General features: G+C 43.2%; 1 protein-coding gene across 5 annotated transcripts in view; it reads left to right on the top strand.

Moving 5' to 3' along the window:
* Nucleotides 1-17,533, top strand: part of CCDC9B (coiled-coil domain containing 9B) — a 138,668-nt gene that overhangs the window by 30,760 nt on the left and 90,375 nt on the right. For 3 of the 5 annotated variants that reach the window (XM_073566734.1, XM_073566737.1, XM_073566733.1), the window contains exon 2: nucleotides 2,659-2,701. The exons of the other annotated variants lie outside the window; for them this stretch is intronic. In XM_073566734.1, coding sequence (XP_073422835.1) covers nucleotides 2,681-2,701 — 21 coding nt within the window. In that variant the 5' untranslated portion in view covers nucleotides 2,659-2,680. The remainder of the gene's footprint in view (nucleotides 1-2,658; nucleotides 2,702-17,533) is intronic. 5 annotated transcript variants of the gene reach the window in all.

Here is a 17,533-nt window from a genome sequence, read left to right as displayed (position 1 = left end):
ACAATTTGCACAAGCTCATCGAAATTGGACAGTAGAAGATTGGAAAAACGTTGCCTGGTCTGATGAGTCTCGATTTCTGCTGCGACATTCGGATGGTAGGGTCAGAATTTGGCGTAAACAACATGAAAGCATGGATCCATCCTGCCTTGTATCAACGGTTCAGGCTGGTGGCGGTGGTGTCATGGTGTGGGGAATTTTTTCTGGGCACTCTTTGGGCCCCTTGGTACCAATTGAGCATCGTTGCAACGCCACAGCCTACCTGAGTATTGTTGCTGACCATGTCCATCCCTTTATGACCACAATGTACCCAACATCTGATGGCTACTTTCAGCAGGATAATGCGCCATGTCATAAAGCTCGAATCATCTCAGATTGGTTTCTTGAACATGACAATGAGTTTACTGTACTCAAATGGCCTCCTCAGTCACCAGATCTCAATCCAATAGAGCATCTTTGGGATGTGGTGGAACGGGAGATTCGCATCAGGGATGTGCAGCCGACAAATCTGCGCCAACTGTGTGATGCCATCATGTCAATATGGTCCAAAATCTCTGAGGAATGCTTCCAGCACCTTGTTGAATCTCTGCCACGAAGAATTGAGGCAGTTCTGAAGGCAAAAGGGGGTCCAACCCCTTACTAGCATGGTGTACCTAATAAAGTGGCCAGTGAGTGTATATATATATATATATATATGTATACATACACACACACCGAATGTACTACGTCATAAACACTTGTACACATGGTTTTGTAAGTTTGGTGGTTTTGGAAAACCTCTGTCCCCTTGCTGAATGTTTTTTTTTTAACTGTGTTTTAGTCACCCTCCCTGGGTCCAGTGCAGTGTCTCCTCCGCTGCTCCAGTGTCTGTTATTATTTGCAGCTCTGATGTCACCTCAAAGGTGCTGCAGCCAATCAATGAGCTCAGAATCTGAGCAGCTCGTCCCATCAACTTGGGCACAGACGCTCATTGGCTGCAGCGCTGTTAATGTGACTATAATGTTACTAACAATAATAGATGCCAGGAGCAGCAGTAGAGATTCAGCGCGGGACCCGGGAAGAGTGAGTAAAGGTCACTTTGTTTTTTGAAAACAAACTGCAGCCAAGTGATAGGAGTTTTCAGAAATCAGAAAACCCCTTTAGGGTGTGTACACACGCTGCAGATTTTTTCTGCTGAAAAATTCGCATCGCTTGGCAGAAACCGCTGGGTAAAACGCATGCAGTTTTCCCTGCGGATTTCTATACATTGTCCAGCGGAATTGATGCAGATTCTATTGCGGTTTGGGCTGTGTGGATTGTGGGGAGAGAGAGAGATGTCTCAGAAGGGAAACTGCAGCAGCGGAACCGCAAAAATGAGGTGATATGCTGTGGAAAATAAACCTCAGCAAATCTGCGTGGATTTTTCCGCAGCATGTGCACAGCGGATTTGGTTTTCCATAGGTTTACATGGTACTGTAAACCGCATGGAATCTGCAGGAACAAAACCGCTGCAACGTGTGCACTAGGGTGACCGGATCTCATATGGGGGGGAAAAAATGTCAGAATCTTGTTCATCTGGACCCCACAAAACGATTCCCCTATCCAGATATTGAGAGAGCCAAAATTTGAGCTCGATCAAACGACGTTAAGCCGTGCCGCTCATCGCTCAAAGTTTGAAAAAATCCAAATTGAGGTATTTTAAGATTTAGGTATTTTGCATAGTCTGTTAGACTATAAAGAATGTGACAACAACATTGCAGAAATAGCCCTGACCAAATTTTCGAACCATTTGTGGTATTTGAATGCAGAGTTGGTGGGATTATCGTTTTTTGATCCCACCATTACAGACAATGAAAAGTTGTTAATGGCTAATAAATTGCTCAGTAGCACAGATGAACCATCAGAGCACGCTAACCTACATGAGTTGATAATTTTACATAGTTATCTAATCTATTCTAGAGCTTTTGTTAAAGTAGTTTTTGAAACGTCAGAATATAATGCTCGGCATTTGCTTACAACTTGCAGGACATATTGCTTTTGTTCTTCATCTTTTGTCAGAAGGTCGTTAAAGTCGGTTACTTCCTACCTCTTTTAACTTTTCTTTCCTAACTTTTGGATTTACAACCCTAGCGTGCTCTGATGGTTCATCTGTGCTACTGAGCAATTTATTAGCCATTAACAACTTTTCATTGTCTGTAATGGTGGGATCAAAAAACGATAATCCCACCAACTCTGCATTCAAATACCACAAATGGTTTGAAAATTTGGTCAGGGCTATTTCTGCAGTGTTGTTGTCACATTCTTTATAGTCTAACAGACTATGCAAAATACCTAAATCTTAAAATACCTCAATTTGGATTTTTTCAAACTTTGAGCGACGAGCGGCACGGCTTAACGTCGTTTGATCGAGCTCAAATTTTGGCTCTCTCAATATCTGGAAAGGGGAATCGTTTTGTGGGGTCCAGACGGACAAAATTCCGACATCGATTTTTTGCGGTCACCCTAGTGTGCACACACCCTTAAAGGGGTTGTCCAGGTGTATGATATTAATGACCTAGGGCCTGACACCCTGAGGACAGTGCCCCCCACAAAAACATCAAAAACGTAGAGCTTAAATAGTTCTGCAGTCCATCTACCATTAATCCACCCACATAACACTTTCCTATGTTAATATTTTTATAGTGTGAAATCAGAATATCTTTCAATGGAGCATGGACAGGAAAAGGTAAGTGACACATTGAAAAAACATTTCAGAGCGTCCTTTTCCTTTTAGTATCGCTCCACCTTAGAGCTGTATGTTTCATTAACTGTTTCAGAACTTTAGGATAGTCTCCAAGTCAGGAGGAGCTGCAGGGATGAAGTATTTTCACGACTGTAATTACTGTAACCAGAGCATGATAGAAGGAAAATATGAACAATGTAGAATTTAAAAAAAGAGATAAAAAATAAATATATGTAAATGTAAGTATATAGGATCAATATTCATCATTATATATAAATAAACCACTCGTCTGTTCTAAAACTACGGGTCAAGAAGCTCTTGTAATAATAATAATAATAATAATCTTTATTTATATAGCGCCAACATATTCTGCAGTGCTTTACAGTTTAACAGTTCCAAACATAGTCATAAGTAACAACGTTAACAATACAATAATTAAAGCAAAATAAGATGACCCTGCTCGTGAGAGCTTACAATCTACAATGAGGTGGGGGAGAGACAAGGTACAGGTGTAAATATACAATGGTGTATTTACAATGACGGTCCAGCCATTTTGAGGGATGGATGGAGATAGTGAATGGGCTACACATGCACACTTACACATAGAATGACTGTGATTAGTGAACGTGATAGGCCGCTCTGAACAAATGTGTTTTGAGGGAGCGCCTGAAGCCTCAAACTAAGCAAATTGTGGATAGTCCTAATTTCTTGGGGTAGAGCATTCCAGAGGATTGGCGCAGTGCGGGAAAAGTCTTGGAGTCGGGAGTGGGAGGTACGGATTAGTGCAGAGGTTAGTCGAAAGTCTTTGCAGAGCGCAGTGGTCAGTTAGGCCGATAGACAGAAATGAGGGAGGAGATGTAGGGGGGTGCTGCACTGTGGAGAGCTTTGTTGGTGAGAACAAGTACTTTGAATTGGATCCTATAATGAATGGGCAGCCAATGTAAGGACTGGCGAAGAGCGGACGTGTCCGAGTACCGATTAGCTAGATGGACGATCCTGGCTGCTGCATTAAGTATGGACTGGAGAGGGGATAGTCGAGTAACGGGGAGGTCAATTAATAGAGCGTTGCAGTAATCCAGGCGGGAGTGGATCAAAGCTACAGTGAGTGTTTTTGTTGTTTCCAAGGTGAGAAACAGGCAGATTCTAGAGATGTTCTTTAGGTGTAAGCGGCAAGAGCGGGAAAGAGATTGTATATGGGATGTGAAGGATAGATTGGTGTCAAACATAACACCCAGACAGCACGCCTGCTGCCGGGGTGTTATTGTGGTACCACCCAAGGAGAAGGAAGTGTCATATAGGTTAATAGACAGTGGGAGCAGAAGAAGTTCAGTTTTGGAGAGGTTGAGTTTCAGATAGAGAGCGGACATGATGTTGGGGACTGCGGACAGACAGTCACTGGCGTTCTTTAGTACAGCGAGAGTAAGGTCGGGGAATGACGTATATAGTTGTGTGTTATCAGCATCAAGATGGTACTGAAAGCCAAATCTGCTGATGGTCTGTCCAACTTTGGCCATGTATAGAGAGAAGAGAAGGGGGCCAAGGACTGAGTCCTGAGGTACCCCGACAGCGAGAGGAAGAGGAGATGACGTGGAGCCAGAGAACAGAACACTGAAGGAGCGGTCAGAAAGATAGGAAGAGAACCAGGAGAGAGCAGTATCCTTAATGCCTAGTGACTGGAGCCTAAAGAGTAGAAGATGTGGTCAACAGTGTCGAAAGCTGCAGATAGGTTAAGAAGAATGAGCAGAGAGTGGTCACTGTTACGTTTTGCTGTGAGAAGGTCATTGGTCACTTTGATGAATGCAGTTTCAGTCGATTGTAGGGGGTGGAAGCCGGGCTGTGAAGGATCTAGGAGGGACTGAGTGGAGAGGTAATGGGTAAGGCGGGAGTAAACTAGGCGCTCCAAAAGTTTAGAGATGAAGGGGAGATTGGAGACTGGTCTGTAGTTGTTTGTGCAGGATGGGTCGAGAGCGGGTTTCTTTAGTAATGGAGTAACAATGGTGTGTTTGAAGGAGGATGGGAAAATGCCCGAGGAGAAGGAGAGATTAAAGATTGCAGTTAGGTGAGTTGTGACGACTGGAGAGAGAGACTGGAGGAGATGTGAGGGAATGGGGTCGGTAGTGCATGTAGTCGAACGAGAGGAAGAGAGGAGAAATCTATTTTTTCTGTAAAGTGGGAGGCCAGGTCATCAGCACAAATGTCTGTGATAGGGGCTTGTGCTTTTGGCCTGAGGAGGGAGTGAAAAGTGTCAAAAAGTTTCTTGGGGTTGTTGGCTTGTGAGGAGCTCAGGGTGGTGAAGTAGGTCTGTTTGGCGAGGTGAAGGGCAGCGTTATAGGTTCTTAACATAAATTTGAAGTGGATGATGTCTTCTGGTGTGCGGGTTTTTCTCCATAGGCGTTCAGCACTCCTTGAGTATCGCTGGAGAAGTTGAGTTTGCGATGTGAGCCAGGGCTGTTTTACTCTGTGCTTGGAGGTTCTGAGGGTGAGGGGAGCTACTTGGTCAAGGGTGCTTCTAAGAGTGTCGTTATAGTGATGAACAGCCAGATCAGGACAGCAAAAAGGGGAGATTGGGAACAGTGATGAGTGTAGGGAGTCTGAAAGTGTCTGAGGGTTAATGGCTTGTAGATTTCTGACTGTGTGGTAGGTAGGAGTAAGCTGGGGTGGGCGAAGATTTGTGAGTGTGAAGGAGAGAATGTTGTGGTCAGAGAGCGGAAAACGGTGAGTTATTTAGGTGGGAGATTGAACAGAGCCGGACAAACACCAGATCAAGGGTGCTACAGTCCTTGTGTGTCTCAGAGGTTGAAAGCTGCGAGAGGCCTAGAGAGGTGATTAGTGATAGAAGCTGGGATGCAGATGTGGAAGTAGGGCTGTTAATGGGGATAAATCCAAAACAATAAGCCTACATTAATGGCACTTCATGCTAAACACTATCCAATACGACAAAAACGAAGTTATGCCATAAAATCAATGACCTTTATTAAATCACATTACATAAAAAACACTAAAAAGTGCGCTTCAGGAGATACACGTCTAATAACGCCCAATTGGCAGTACATATGGGGATCTTCGCCCAATAAGGTTGTACTATTTCAGAAGCACTTTGCCCTTTATTGATTTCAGGCTGATTTGGCTCTGTGCTCTACTCATATGGCAGCTGTCTCCACATACCCTGTCGGATAGCATTATGCAGTTTAAATTTAGACCTTTCAGCAGGGACTAGGGATTATATATGTGCACTATGTAGCCTGTATATATATGGTTATTGAATGACATATCACATTTAACCTTATATATCTACACTGTCTGTGTGATTTGGTGATTACAGAGTCATTATTGGGTATCTTACCATATGTACTGTGTATAATGTATAGGGGAGCAGATGTATAAAAAATTTTTTTCAGCAACTTACTTTGAAGCTCCTTTTAGACATTTGCCTGTTATGACATATGTACTGCCAATTGGGCGTTATTAGACGTGTATCTCCTGAAGCGCACTTTTTAGTGTTTTTTATGTAATGTGATTTAATAAAGATCATTGATTTTATGGCATAACTTCGTTTTTGTCGTATTGGATACTGTTAATGTGGATGTTGAAGTCTCCCAGGATAAGAGTTGGTAGTCCTGAGGACACGAAGTGCGGCCGCCAGGCTGAAAAGTGATCAAGGAAGTGGGTGGCTGAGCCTGGCGGACGGTATATGACCGCTACTCTGAGAGAGAGGTGTTGTGAATTCACTTTCTTGCCTACCTCTGGTTGCTGGTGAAGGAAATGGAGATGGTTGTATTGACAGAGGGGTCGCGAGTTCTCTTCTCGGGGTCCCTCTGGTGGTTACAGGAGGTAATGGATCTAATTAACAGAGGCCTGCCACCTGATAATGAGGAGGACGACTGCACATTGGAAGTTTCTGACTGGATTTAAGACAGCCGACTCCCTCTATCCCTGCTGGTGATTTTTTCCTGCCTCCTGAGGTCTTAGTTTCCAGCTCAGTCCCTGCATGCTCAAGCTAAGTGTTCTTTTGCTATTGTTCACATTTGATTTGGTTTTGTCTATTTCAGTTTTGTGTGGTCAGCCAGCCCCGCCTGGGGCTGTGCTGAATTTCCATCCTTATGTTATTGTTTGTGCCAGTTTGTTTTTGTCCCTTATTAAATTGGCCTCTCTTTGCTCTGTTTTCAGAATATACCAGCGTGCTGATATAGTGGGTGAAGTCTAGTGACTTCAGTATTTTTTCTATCAGACGTGTTGGGCATTTTTTGCAGGGTTTTTTTGCGTGATTGCAGATAGTGTCTTTCCTTTCCTGTCCTGTCTAGTTAGCTTGGGCCCCATCGTTTGCTCAACCTATTTTCCTGCCTGCATTTGTGTTTTCATCTTGTCTCACCGATAGTATATGTTTGGGGCTATCTATTCCTTTGGGGTCTGCTCTGGGGCAGTTTAGATTTCCTCTTTCTTGCTTTAGGCTTATTTAGTTCTCCGGCTGTGTCGAGGCGTCTAGAATCATCGTAGGTACTCTCCACGGCTACTGCTAGTTGTGTGGATAGGATCAGGGGTCTGCAATCCGCTTATTTACCAACCTCTCTTTTTTTCTGTGGCTTAGCTTGGTCTTGCTTTTCTCCTCGGTGACCCAATCATAACAGAGAGGGGACGGAAGAGCCTGATGGTGTGGACCTCAAAATAAGGGAATGAGAGTGATGGAACTGGGGGAATGACCTGGAAAGTGCATAGTGGGGACAGGAGTATGCCGATTTCGCCACCATGTCTGTTTGTGGGTCTCGGGGAAGGAGAGAATTGTAAGCCACCATAGGCAATGGCAGCAGGAGAGACAGTGTCAGAATCCTGAATCCAGGTTTCAGTGAGGGCCAACAGATTAAGAGTGTCGTTCAGAAAATAGTTGTGCAGGAAAGGAAGCTTGTTACATACAGAACGTGGATTCCAGAGGGCACAATTAAAAGATGGAGATGAGGGAGTGCAAGTAATATTAATAAAATTATTATGGTTTCTATATGAGGTAGGGTAGGAGTTGAGGTTGGGGAATGGTGGACCAGGGTTGGGGGAGTTGTCACCTGAAATCAGTAGGAGTAGGAAGATAAAGAGCAAATAGTTGTTGGAATTGTAAGTAGTTTTTTTCTGCGATGTGTTTGGGCAAGATGGGCTGAGGTTTTTCAGGAAGGTGAGGAGTGCATGAGAGCTGTACATGGGAGAGGGAAGTATAGAGGGGCTGATGTGTATGAGTCGTGATGGAGGGGGGATGGGGTGGTGAATGTGGATGGCAAGGGAGCACAGGAGGATAGAAATAGAGCACATGGTTAAAGGGGAAAGCAAAGTGTGGGTTACCTGATTCCTGCCCTGGTTAACTGCCATGGATAACTGCCGTTTTGCTTGATGCTTAGCTTCTGTGATGCTTTGCTTATGGGATGCTTGCGTGCTGCACCCCACACTGCATCTGCACCCCACACTGGCTGCTTCCCCTTAGGAACTACTAAATATATAGGCCAAACTACAGGGTCAGGAGAGAGGGATTGTGGGAGCTGGTTTGGGATAATTTGGCAGCTGGGGCCAGCACACCAGGGGGTGGTTAGATGATCAAAGGCACGAGACCAGGCTGCATCTATTTGCTATTTGCTCTTGTAGCTTAAAGTAAGTCCAACAGACACCACAAGTACACCCTTATCACCTTCTCCCTTCTTTGAATTTACACCCACCTCAATAAACTTTTCTCACCTGTGCAAGGATCTATTCTTACCCCTTAAAGGATTATTCCCATCTTCATAGGTGAATGTTGTTGGATAGATCTTGTGAAAAAAAGAACTTTTGCAATTTACTGCTTTTTAAGATTTACAACTGTTCTTGAAATATTAACACTTTTCTTGTAGTTACAGCTTGTTGCCTTGGAAACCGACCACCGATGCTATCTAGCTTGTAATAACTGCACTGAAGCTGCGATTAGGAGGTAACAGTGCGCTCCTGTGCTCTTGGCGAGATTCAAAACAGTGCTTACAAGCTCAATAGAAAAAAAAGAGATTGGAAGCACTGAGCATGTTCTGATGTCTAGCAAAAATGGTTGGTTTCCATGGGAAAAGGCCATAAACAAAGAAAATTGTTAACATCTGAAGATCGGCTGACAATTTTATTGATCAGTAAATCGCAAACCTGATTGTGTTTGCAAGCTCTATCTATTCTGCGTCAGAATCGCTACGTGGGCACATAGCCTTAGACCTATTACTATCTAATAGACCTGACAGAATAACAAATCTGCAGGTCGTTGCGCAGCTAGGAATTAGCGACCACAACATTGTGCAGTTTCACTTGTCTTTCGCTAGGGGGACTTGTCAGGGAGTCACAAAAACACTGAACTTTAGGAAGGCAATGTTTGACCAGTTAAGGCTACTTTCACACATCAGGTTTTTTCCGACAGGCAGGATCCGGCTATTTGTTAAAAAAACGGATCCGGCGTAAATTTTGGAGAACTGAAGAAACGGATCTGTTTTTCCACCAGATCCGTCTAGCAGGTTTATATCTGTTTCCTGGGGGCAGGCCAATTGGATCTGAGCATGTGCAGATTTAAAAAAACGGATTCGGTGGCCGGATCCGTCTTTTTCCGGATCCGGCGCATTCTGGCGCCCATAGGCTTCCATTATAGCAAAAAACGGCAGCGCTGTCTGGTTTTTTGCCGCAGACAAAAAACGTTACTAGAGACGTTTTTTCCAGACACCGGAATGAAATATTTAGCCGGATCCAGAGAAATTCGGAAGAAACGGAAGGCCATGCACCACGATCCAGTGCTAATACAATTCAATGAGAGAAAACCAGATCTGGTGGCAGCTTTTGCCGGATCCATTTTTTTAACAAATAGCCAGATCCAGCGTGTCGGAAAAAACCTGATGTGTGAAAGTAGCCTTAAGGTACTGTCACACTAAGCGATATCGCTAGCAATATCGCTATAACTTGTGACGTTATAGCGATATTGCTAGCGACATCGCTGTGCCTGATACTTACCTACAACCCGCTCCCCCGCTGGTTACCGCTGATCGCACGAGAACGTCCTTGACCGCTTCTCGTCGTCAGCTTCCTGCGGCGCTTCCTGTGGAGAGACGAGCGACGAGCGTGGAGCCGGGCAGGCAGGATCGCCTAGTGTGACAGGTAAGTAGCGACCCCCGTCCCCAGCGATGTCGCTGGTGAGATCTGCCTGTGTGGCAGCTCACTAGCGACCACTTAGCGATGCACCAGCGATCCTGACCGCGTCATATCGCTGGTCGGGATCGCTGGTACATCGCTAAGTGTGACAGTACCTTTAGAGATGCCCTTAATCTGTTTGACTGGGACTATGTCCTCAGAAATAAGAATACAGATAATAAATGGGAAATGTTTAAGAACATCCTAAATAGGCACTGTTAGAGGTTTATACCTTGATACCTTGAGGGAATAAAAGGACAAGAAATAGGAAAAACCCAATGTGGCTAAACAAAGAAATAAGAGGGGCAATTAACAGTAAAAATAAAGCATTTAAACTACTAAAATAAGATGGCACCATTGAAGCTCTAAAAAACTATAGGGTTGAAAAATACTTTATCTAATAAACTAATTAAAGCTGCCAAAAAGGAAACAGAGAAGCATATTGCTAAGGAGAGTAAAACTAATCCCAAACTGTTCTTCAACTATATCAATAGTAAAAGAATCATAAGTGAAAGTGTAGGCCCCTTAAAAAATTGTGAGGAAAGAATGGTTGTAGATGACAAAGAAAAAACTAATATATTAAACACCTTCTTCTCCATGGTATTCATGGTGGAAAATGAAATGCTAGGTGAAATGCCGAGAGACAAAGAACCCTATATTAAGTGTCACCAATCTAACCCATGAAGAGGTGCGAAACCGGCTAAATAAGATTAAAATAGATAAATCTCTGGGTCCGTATGGCATACACCCACGAGTACTAAGATAGCTAAGTAATGTAATAGACAAATCATTATTTCTTATATTTAGGGACTCTATAGTCTGTTCCACAGGACTGGCGCATAGCAAATGTGCTCCAATATTCAAAAAGGGCTATAAAAGTGAACCTGGAAATTATAGGCCAGTAAGTCAAACCTCTATTGCTGGTAAAATATTTGAAGGGTTTCTGAGGGATGTTATTCTGGATTATCTCAATGAGAATAACTGTTTAACTCCATATCTGCATGGGTTTAGGAGGAATCACTCCTGTCAAACCAATCTAATCAGCTTTAATGAAGAGGTAAGCTATAGACTGGACCAATGTGAGTCATTGGACGTGGTATATCTTGATTTTTCCAAAGCATTTGATACCGTACCACACAAGAGGTTGGAACACAAAATGAGAATGCTGGGTCTGGGGGAAAATGTGTGTAAATGGATAATTAACTGGCTTAGTGATAGAAAGCAGAAGGTTACTAGAGACGGTATAGTCATTTGTATAGTCAATGGTATACTAATAGTAAATGGTATAGTCTCTAACTGGGTCGCTGTGACCAGTGGGGTACCGCAGGGGTCGGTGTTGGGACCTATTCTCTTGGATATATTTATTAATGATCTGGTAGAAGGTTTACACAGTAAAATATCAATATTTGCAGATGTTAGGCTGGTTTCACATTTGCGTTTTTTAGCGCTGGAAAAAAACGCTAACCTGCGCATGCGTTTTTTCCCCTATCTTTAACATGGGTGCGCATACTTGCGCGCTTGTAAGCGCATGTATGCGATTTTCATGCGCTGCGTTTTTTTGGGGTGTGCGATTGGATTTTCCAGACGCATCATGTTGCATTTTTTGGCCCTGCAAAAAAGCGCATGCGCACATATGCGCACGTTTTGCGCTAAAAAGGGCCATTATAGCCTATGGATGCGCATATGTGCGCACTGGCATGCTCATGTAAGCGTTTTTTTGCATATGCGTTTTTTTTTTTTAACCATGGAATTTAGGGGTTTGAGTTAGAGTTAGGGTTAGTTAAGGGGGTTTAGGGTTAGGGTTAGGGTCAGGGTCAGGGTTAGGGTTGGGTTTTGGGTCAGGGTTAGGGTTTAGTATGGTTTGGTTAAGGGTTAGGGTCAGGGTTAGGGTCAGGATTAGGGTTAAGTATGGTTTTGTTAAGGGTTAGGGTCAGGGTTAGGGTTAGGGTTAGGGTCAGGGTTAGGGTTAGGGTTAGGGTCAGGGTTAGGGTTAGGGTCAGGGTTAGGGTTAAGTATGGTTTTGTTAAGGATTAGGGTCAGGGTTAGGGTCAGGATTAGGGTTAAGTATGGTTTTGTTAAGGGTTAGGGTCAGGGTTAGGGTTAGGGTTAGGGTTAGGGTCAGGGTTAGGGTTAGGGTTAGGGTTAGGGTCAGGGTTAGGGTTAGGGTCAGGGTTAGGGTTAAGTATGGTTTTGTTAAGGATTAGGGTCAGGGTTAGGGTTAGGGTTAGGGTCAGGGTTAGGGTTAGGGTTAGGGTCAGGGTTAGGGTTAGTAAAGTCATGGTTTGGGTAGTGTGAGGGGCCACCTAAAAATGTTGGAAAAAAACGCAAACGCGGTAAAAACGCGCTAAAAACGCATACAAACGCATAAAAACGCTGCGTTTTTTTCATGCATGCTCATAAAAATGCTTGAAAAAAACGCAGCAGTTGTATGCTTATGTATGCGTTTTTTCAATGCGTTTTTTTGCGGGAAAAACGCGCTGCAAAAAAAAGCAAGTGTGAAACTAGCCTTACAAAACTATGTATAGAAGTCAATACAAAAGAAGATAGTATTCTGCTACAGATGGATCTGGATAAGTTGGAAACTTACTTGGGGATCCTAGTTAATGATAAACTTACCTGGAGCAGCCAGAGCCAGGCAGCGGCTGCCAAGGCAAACAGGATCATGGGGTGCATTAAAATAGGTCTGGATACACATGATGAGAGCATTATACTGCGTCTGTACAAATCCCTGGTTAGACCGCACATGGAGTACTGTGTACAGTTTTGGGCACCGGTGCTCAGGAAGGATATAATGGATCTAAAGCGAGTAGAAAGGAGGGCAACAAAATTAATAAAGGGGATGGGGGAACTACAATACCCAGAGAGATTAGCAAAATTAAGATTATTTAGTCAAGAAAAAAGACGACAAGGGGCGATCTAATTACCATGTATAAGTATATAAGGGGACAATACAAATATCTCTCTGAGGATCTGTTTATACCAAGGAAGGTGAGGGTCACAAGGAGGCGTTCTCTGCGTCTGGAGGAGAAAAGGTTTTTCCACCAACATAGAAGAGGATTCTTTACTGTTAGGGCATTGAGAATCTGGAATTCCTTGCCTGAGGAGGTGGTGATGGCGCACTCATCTGAGGGGTTCAAGAGAGTCCGTAAGTCTTCCTGGAGCGTAACAATATTGTATCTTACAGTGATTAGGTTCTTTAGAAGGGCGTAGATCTGGGGATTTATTCTGATGGAATATATGCTAAATTGGATGGACAAATGTCTTTTTTTGGCCTTGCTAACTATGTTACTATGTATGTTACCTGATCCCTAAATTAGCGGTCAGACCCCTAAAACTTATACAAATAAATTCCCCTATTGCTACACATGCAAAATCATGATATATTTTGTGGACAATTGATCAAAACAATGTGAGCCCATCTGGCAATGATAAAGGCGACCTCTGTCAGTTGGGACCTTACACTAAAGACTTACCTGTATTTGTACCTATGCCTCACATGTAGTAGAGAAAATCAGGATTCGGATATATTTTCCAGTCTTGGAGAGATAGGAGGTTAGGAAAGTCTTGGAGATAGTTACTTCCCTCAATGCTAACTAATAGGATTATTTCATCCCTACCTATAAAATTAAATTGGTAATCTGTGCACTTCACTGTGACTGCCATGCATCATACACAATCACTATGCAGCAGTACTGTGCAAACATCATATACGTGTATTCCATTACTGCTACACATGTAAGAACATAAGGTCCTTGAAACATATTTGATCAAAGTGTGTGAGCCCATCTGCTAGCAACCTCTTATTGATGAGACTGAGAGAAGTTCTTTAGTATAGAGTACCAACTAAAGGCACCCTATTCATCCATCTTAACAAAATTCTTATGAATTAGTGCAAAGTATAACTGGATCCTATTCTACCCCATGGTAGAATAGGTAGACCCAGAGAGATGAAATAAGATGAAGAATATAATGCTGTCTGCAGAATCTGCAGGGCACAAATCAGATTATCTAAAGCTGAAAATGAATTGAGGCTTGCAAGAGATGTCAAAAGCAATAATAAAGGATTTTGGGGATATGTCAAAAGTAAAAGAAAAGTCAAAGATGCTATAGGATTTTTACAGGATGAAAATGATGAAATGGTAAGACAGGATGTTGAGAAGGCTGAACTTTTAAATTCCTATTTTGCATCTGTTTTCTCTCAGAAAGGAAATGTAACACCAACTGTTATTCACTGTCCTATTAAGGGAATAGAAGAATCCAGGATATCTATAAACAGAAAGATAGTGAGGAAACACTTAGCTAACCTAAATGAATTCAAGTCTCCAGGTCCAGATGAATTACACCCCAGAGTACTGAAGGAGATAGCAGAAGAAATTTCTGAACCACTCTCCATAATCTTTGAAAATTCTTGGAGAACAGGAGAAGTGCCAGAAGACTGGAGAAGAGCAAATGTTGTTCCTATCTTCAAAAAGGGGAAGAAGGTGGACCCAGGCAACTATAGGCCGGTGAGTCTGACTTCTATACCAGGAAAGATCTTTGAACAAATTATTAAACAACATGTAAGTCAATACCTGGATAAGAATGAAGTGATCAAACAGAGTCAGCATGGGTTTGTAACTAATAAGTCATGTCAGACTAACTTAATTTCCTTCTATGACAGTATCACTGATTGGGTGGATCAAGGAAATGCTGTAGATATAGTATATCTTGACTTCAGCAAAGCATTTGACAAAGTCTCTCATACAATCCTTATTGAAAAAATGACTAAGTATGGAATGGACAAGGCAACTGTTAGGTGGATTCATAGCTGGCTTAGTGATCGGACCCAAAGAGTGGTCGTAAATGGCTGCACATCCAGTTGGAAGAATGTCTCAAGTGGGGTACCACAGGGCTCTGTCCTGGGCCCTGTATTGTTCTACATCTTTATCAACGATTTAGATGAAGGAATTGAGGGTAAACTGATTAAATTTGCTGATGACACAAAGCTAGGAGGGATAGCTAATACTAGAGGAGAGAGAGAGAGGATTCAAAAAGATTTAAATAAACTGGAGAAGTGGGCAGTAACTAACAGAATGGTTTTTAACAGGGAGAAATGCAAAGTACTACATCTGGGCAATAAAAATGAAAAAAGCATATATAGAATGGGAGGAATAGGGCTAAGTGACAGCACATGTGAAAAAGACTTGGGTATACTAATAGATCACAGACTGAATATGAGTCAACAGTGTGATGCAGCAGCAAAAAAGGCAAATGCAGTTCTAGGATGTATTAACAGAAGCATACAGTCTAGATCACGTGAAGTCATTATTTCCCTCTACTCCTCTTTGGTCAGACCTCATCTGGAATATTGTGTCCAGTTTTGGGCACCACATTTTAAAAAAGACATCAACAAACTGGAGCAAGTTCAGAAAAGAGCGACCAGAATGGTGACCGGTCTGCAAACCCTGTCTTATGAGGAAAGGTTGCAGGATTTGGGAATGTTTAGTTTGCAAAAGAGAAGACTGAGAGGAGACTTAATTGCTGTCTACAAATATCTAAAGGGTTGTCACATTGTAGAAGGATCAACTTTATTCTCATTTGCACAAGGAAAGACTAGAAGCAATGGGATGAAACTGAATGGGAGGAGACACAGATTAGATATTAGAAAAAACTTTTTGACAGTTAGAGTGATCAATGAGTGGAACAGGCTGCCACGAGAAGTGGTGAGTTCTCCTTCAATGGAAGTCTTCAAACAGAGGCTGGACAGACATCTGACTGGGATGATTTAGCGAATCCTGCTTTGAGCAGGGGGTTGGACCAGATGGCCCAGGAGGTCCCTTCCAACTCTACGATTCTATGATTCTATGATTCTATGATTCTAAGATAAACTCTGATACAAACTCAAAAATAGCAATATGTAGCCTTTCTGCTCAGCATCACATTAAGTGGAATGCAAAGTCAAAGGTGGAGAGGAATCTACTCGCTATTGTTACGTTGTCTACTCGTATTATAAACGTTACGTGGTCACAATGGTGCCCGGGCTATAGAGCCCACCTGAACTCACTGGGCGCCCTGGCCCCGACTGAATCTAATCAGGAAGTCCTCCTGTCTTAACCACAGTGACCCCTCCTATATTAACTATGTACAGTCAATGATCTCTGTGCCCCATCTAGTGGCCAGCAAGGATCACTACTGTACTTGCCCTATAATAAAACAATATACATAGTGCAGCAGCAACTAGAATACTATACATATGTACACTTGGCACATATAATATATTATACACAGTACCAGAAGACGAGATTCTTACAGTATTAATGATTGACATTTTACTAAACTAAAGGGATAAGGGCATGCATCAGTCCTTATAACCCCTTACAGGTGTAGCAGAAAGGAAGTCAGGTGTGCGCAGTAAGGACTTGGAACTCTCTAAACCTATCCTAAGTATAGGAGAGTCGGGCTGAGCTGGGCAGATTCCCACTACACCTAGCTGTCCTGAAGAGGGCGCTGTCCTTCCAGGCTCACCTACAGAGTAGCAACCGACGCTCCCATCACCATAAAGCCATGCTACATATAGGTGGTCCCAACAAACCAGGACCCCCAGAACAGCTCACCCAAATCCAATATAACTGAACCGTCAACCAAGACAACCTGACAAAAGCCAGAATCAGGAAGATGGAAGATGAGGGGCAGGAGATATACGTTAGTGACTGGAAGAACGAGATCTGCAGCTCTCAGAAACTGACCATGTACCAGAGTCTACAGAGAGACTACAGACTGGCTCCTTGTCTGGAAAAACTCTCGGACCCCAGAGACCATCAGATCCTGAGCCGGTATAGACTCAGTGCCCACAATCTGGCCATCGAGGTCAGCCGGCACAAACAGAGCTACAAGCCCAGGGAAGACAGACTGTGCCTACACTGTGACCTGGAGGCCCTGGAGGATGAGACTGACTTCCTGCTACACTGTACCAAATACTCAGAAGTGTGGGACACTCACCTCAGGAGACTATCCGATCTCTTCCCGGATTTCAGCTCCATGAAGGAGGAAGAGAAAACATATATCCTGCTGGGGGAAGAAGAAAGTGCGGTGGAGATACCAGCACAGTATGTGAGCGCGTGCCATAGGCTGCGAGAAATACTACCATAGAATCATAGAATCGTAGAGTTGGAAGGGACCTCCTGGGCCATCTGGTCCAACCCCCTGCTCAAAGCAGGATTTGCGAAATCATCCCAGACAGATGTCTGTCCAGCCTCTGTTTGAAGACTTCTATTGAAGGAGAACTCACCACCTCTCGTGGCAGCCTGTTCCACTCATTGATCACTCTAACTGTCAAAAAGTTTTTTCTAATATCTAATCTGTGTCTCCTCCCATCCAGTTTCATCCCATTTCTTCTAGTCTTTCCTTGTGCAAATGAGAATAAAGATGAACCTTCTACAATGTGACAGCCCTTGAGATATTTGTAGACAGCTATTAAGTCTACTCTCAGTCTTCTCTTCTGCAAGCTAAACATTCCCAAATCCTGCAACCTTTCCTCATAAGACAGTGTTTGCAGACCGATCACCATTCTGGTCACTCTTTTCTGAACTTGCTCCAGTTTGTTGATGTCTTTTTAAAATGTGGTGCCCAAAACTGGACACAGTATTCCAGATGAGGTCTGACCAAAGAGGTGTAGAGAGCAATAATGACTTCACG

The sequence above is a fragment of the Dendrobates tinctorius genome, unplaced genomic scaffold (genome assembly GCF_039654945.1).
Source record: "Dendrobates tinctorius isolate UK_male_01 unplaced genomic scaffold, ASM3965494v1 ptg000019l, whole genome shotgun sequence".
Classification (NCBI taxonomy): Eukaryota; Metazoa; Chordata; class Amphibia; order Anura; family Dendrobatidae; genus Dendrobates; species Dendrobates tinctorius.
Note: the sequence above shows the minus strand (reverse complement) of the source record. Positions and strands in the feature narration are given on the sequence as shown.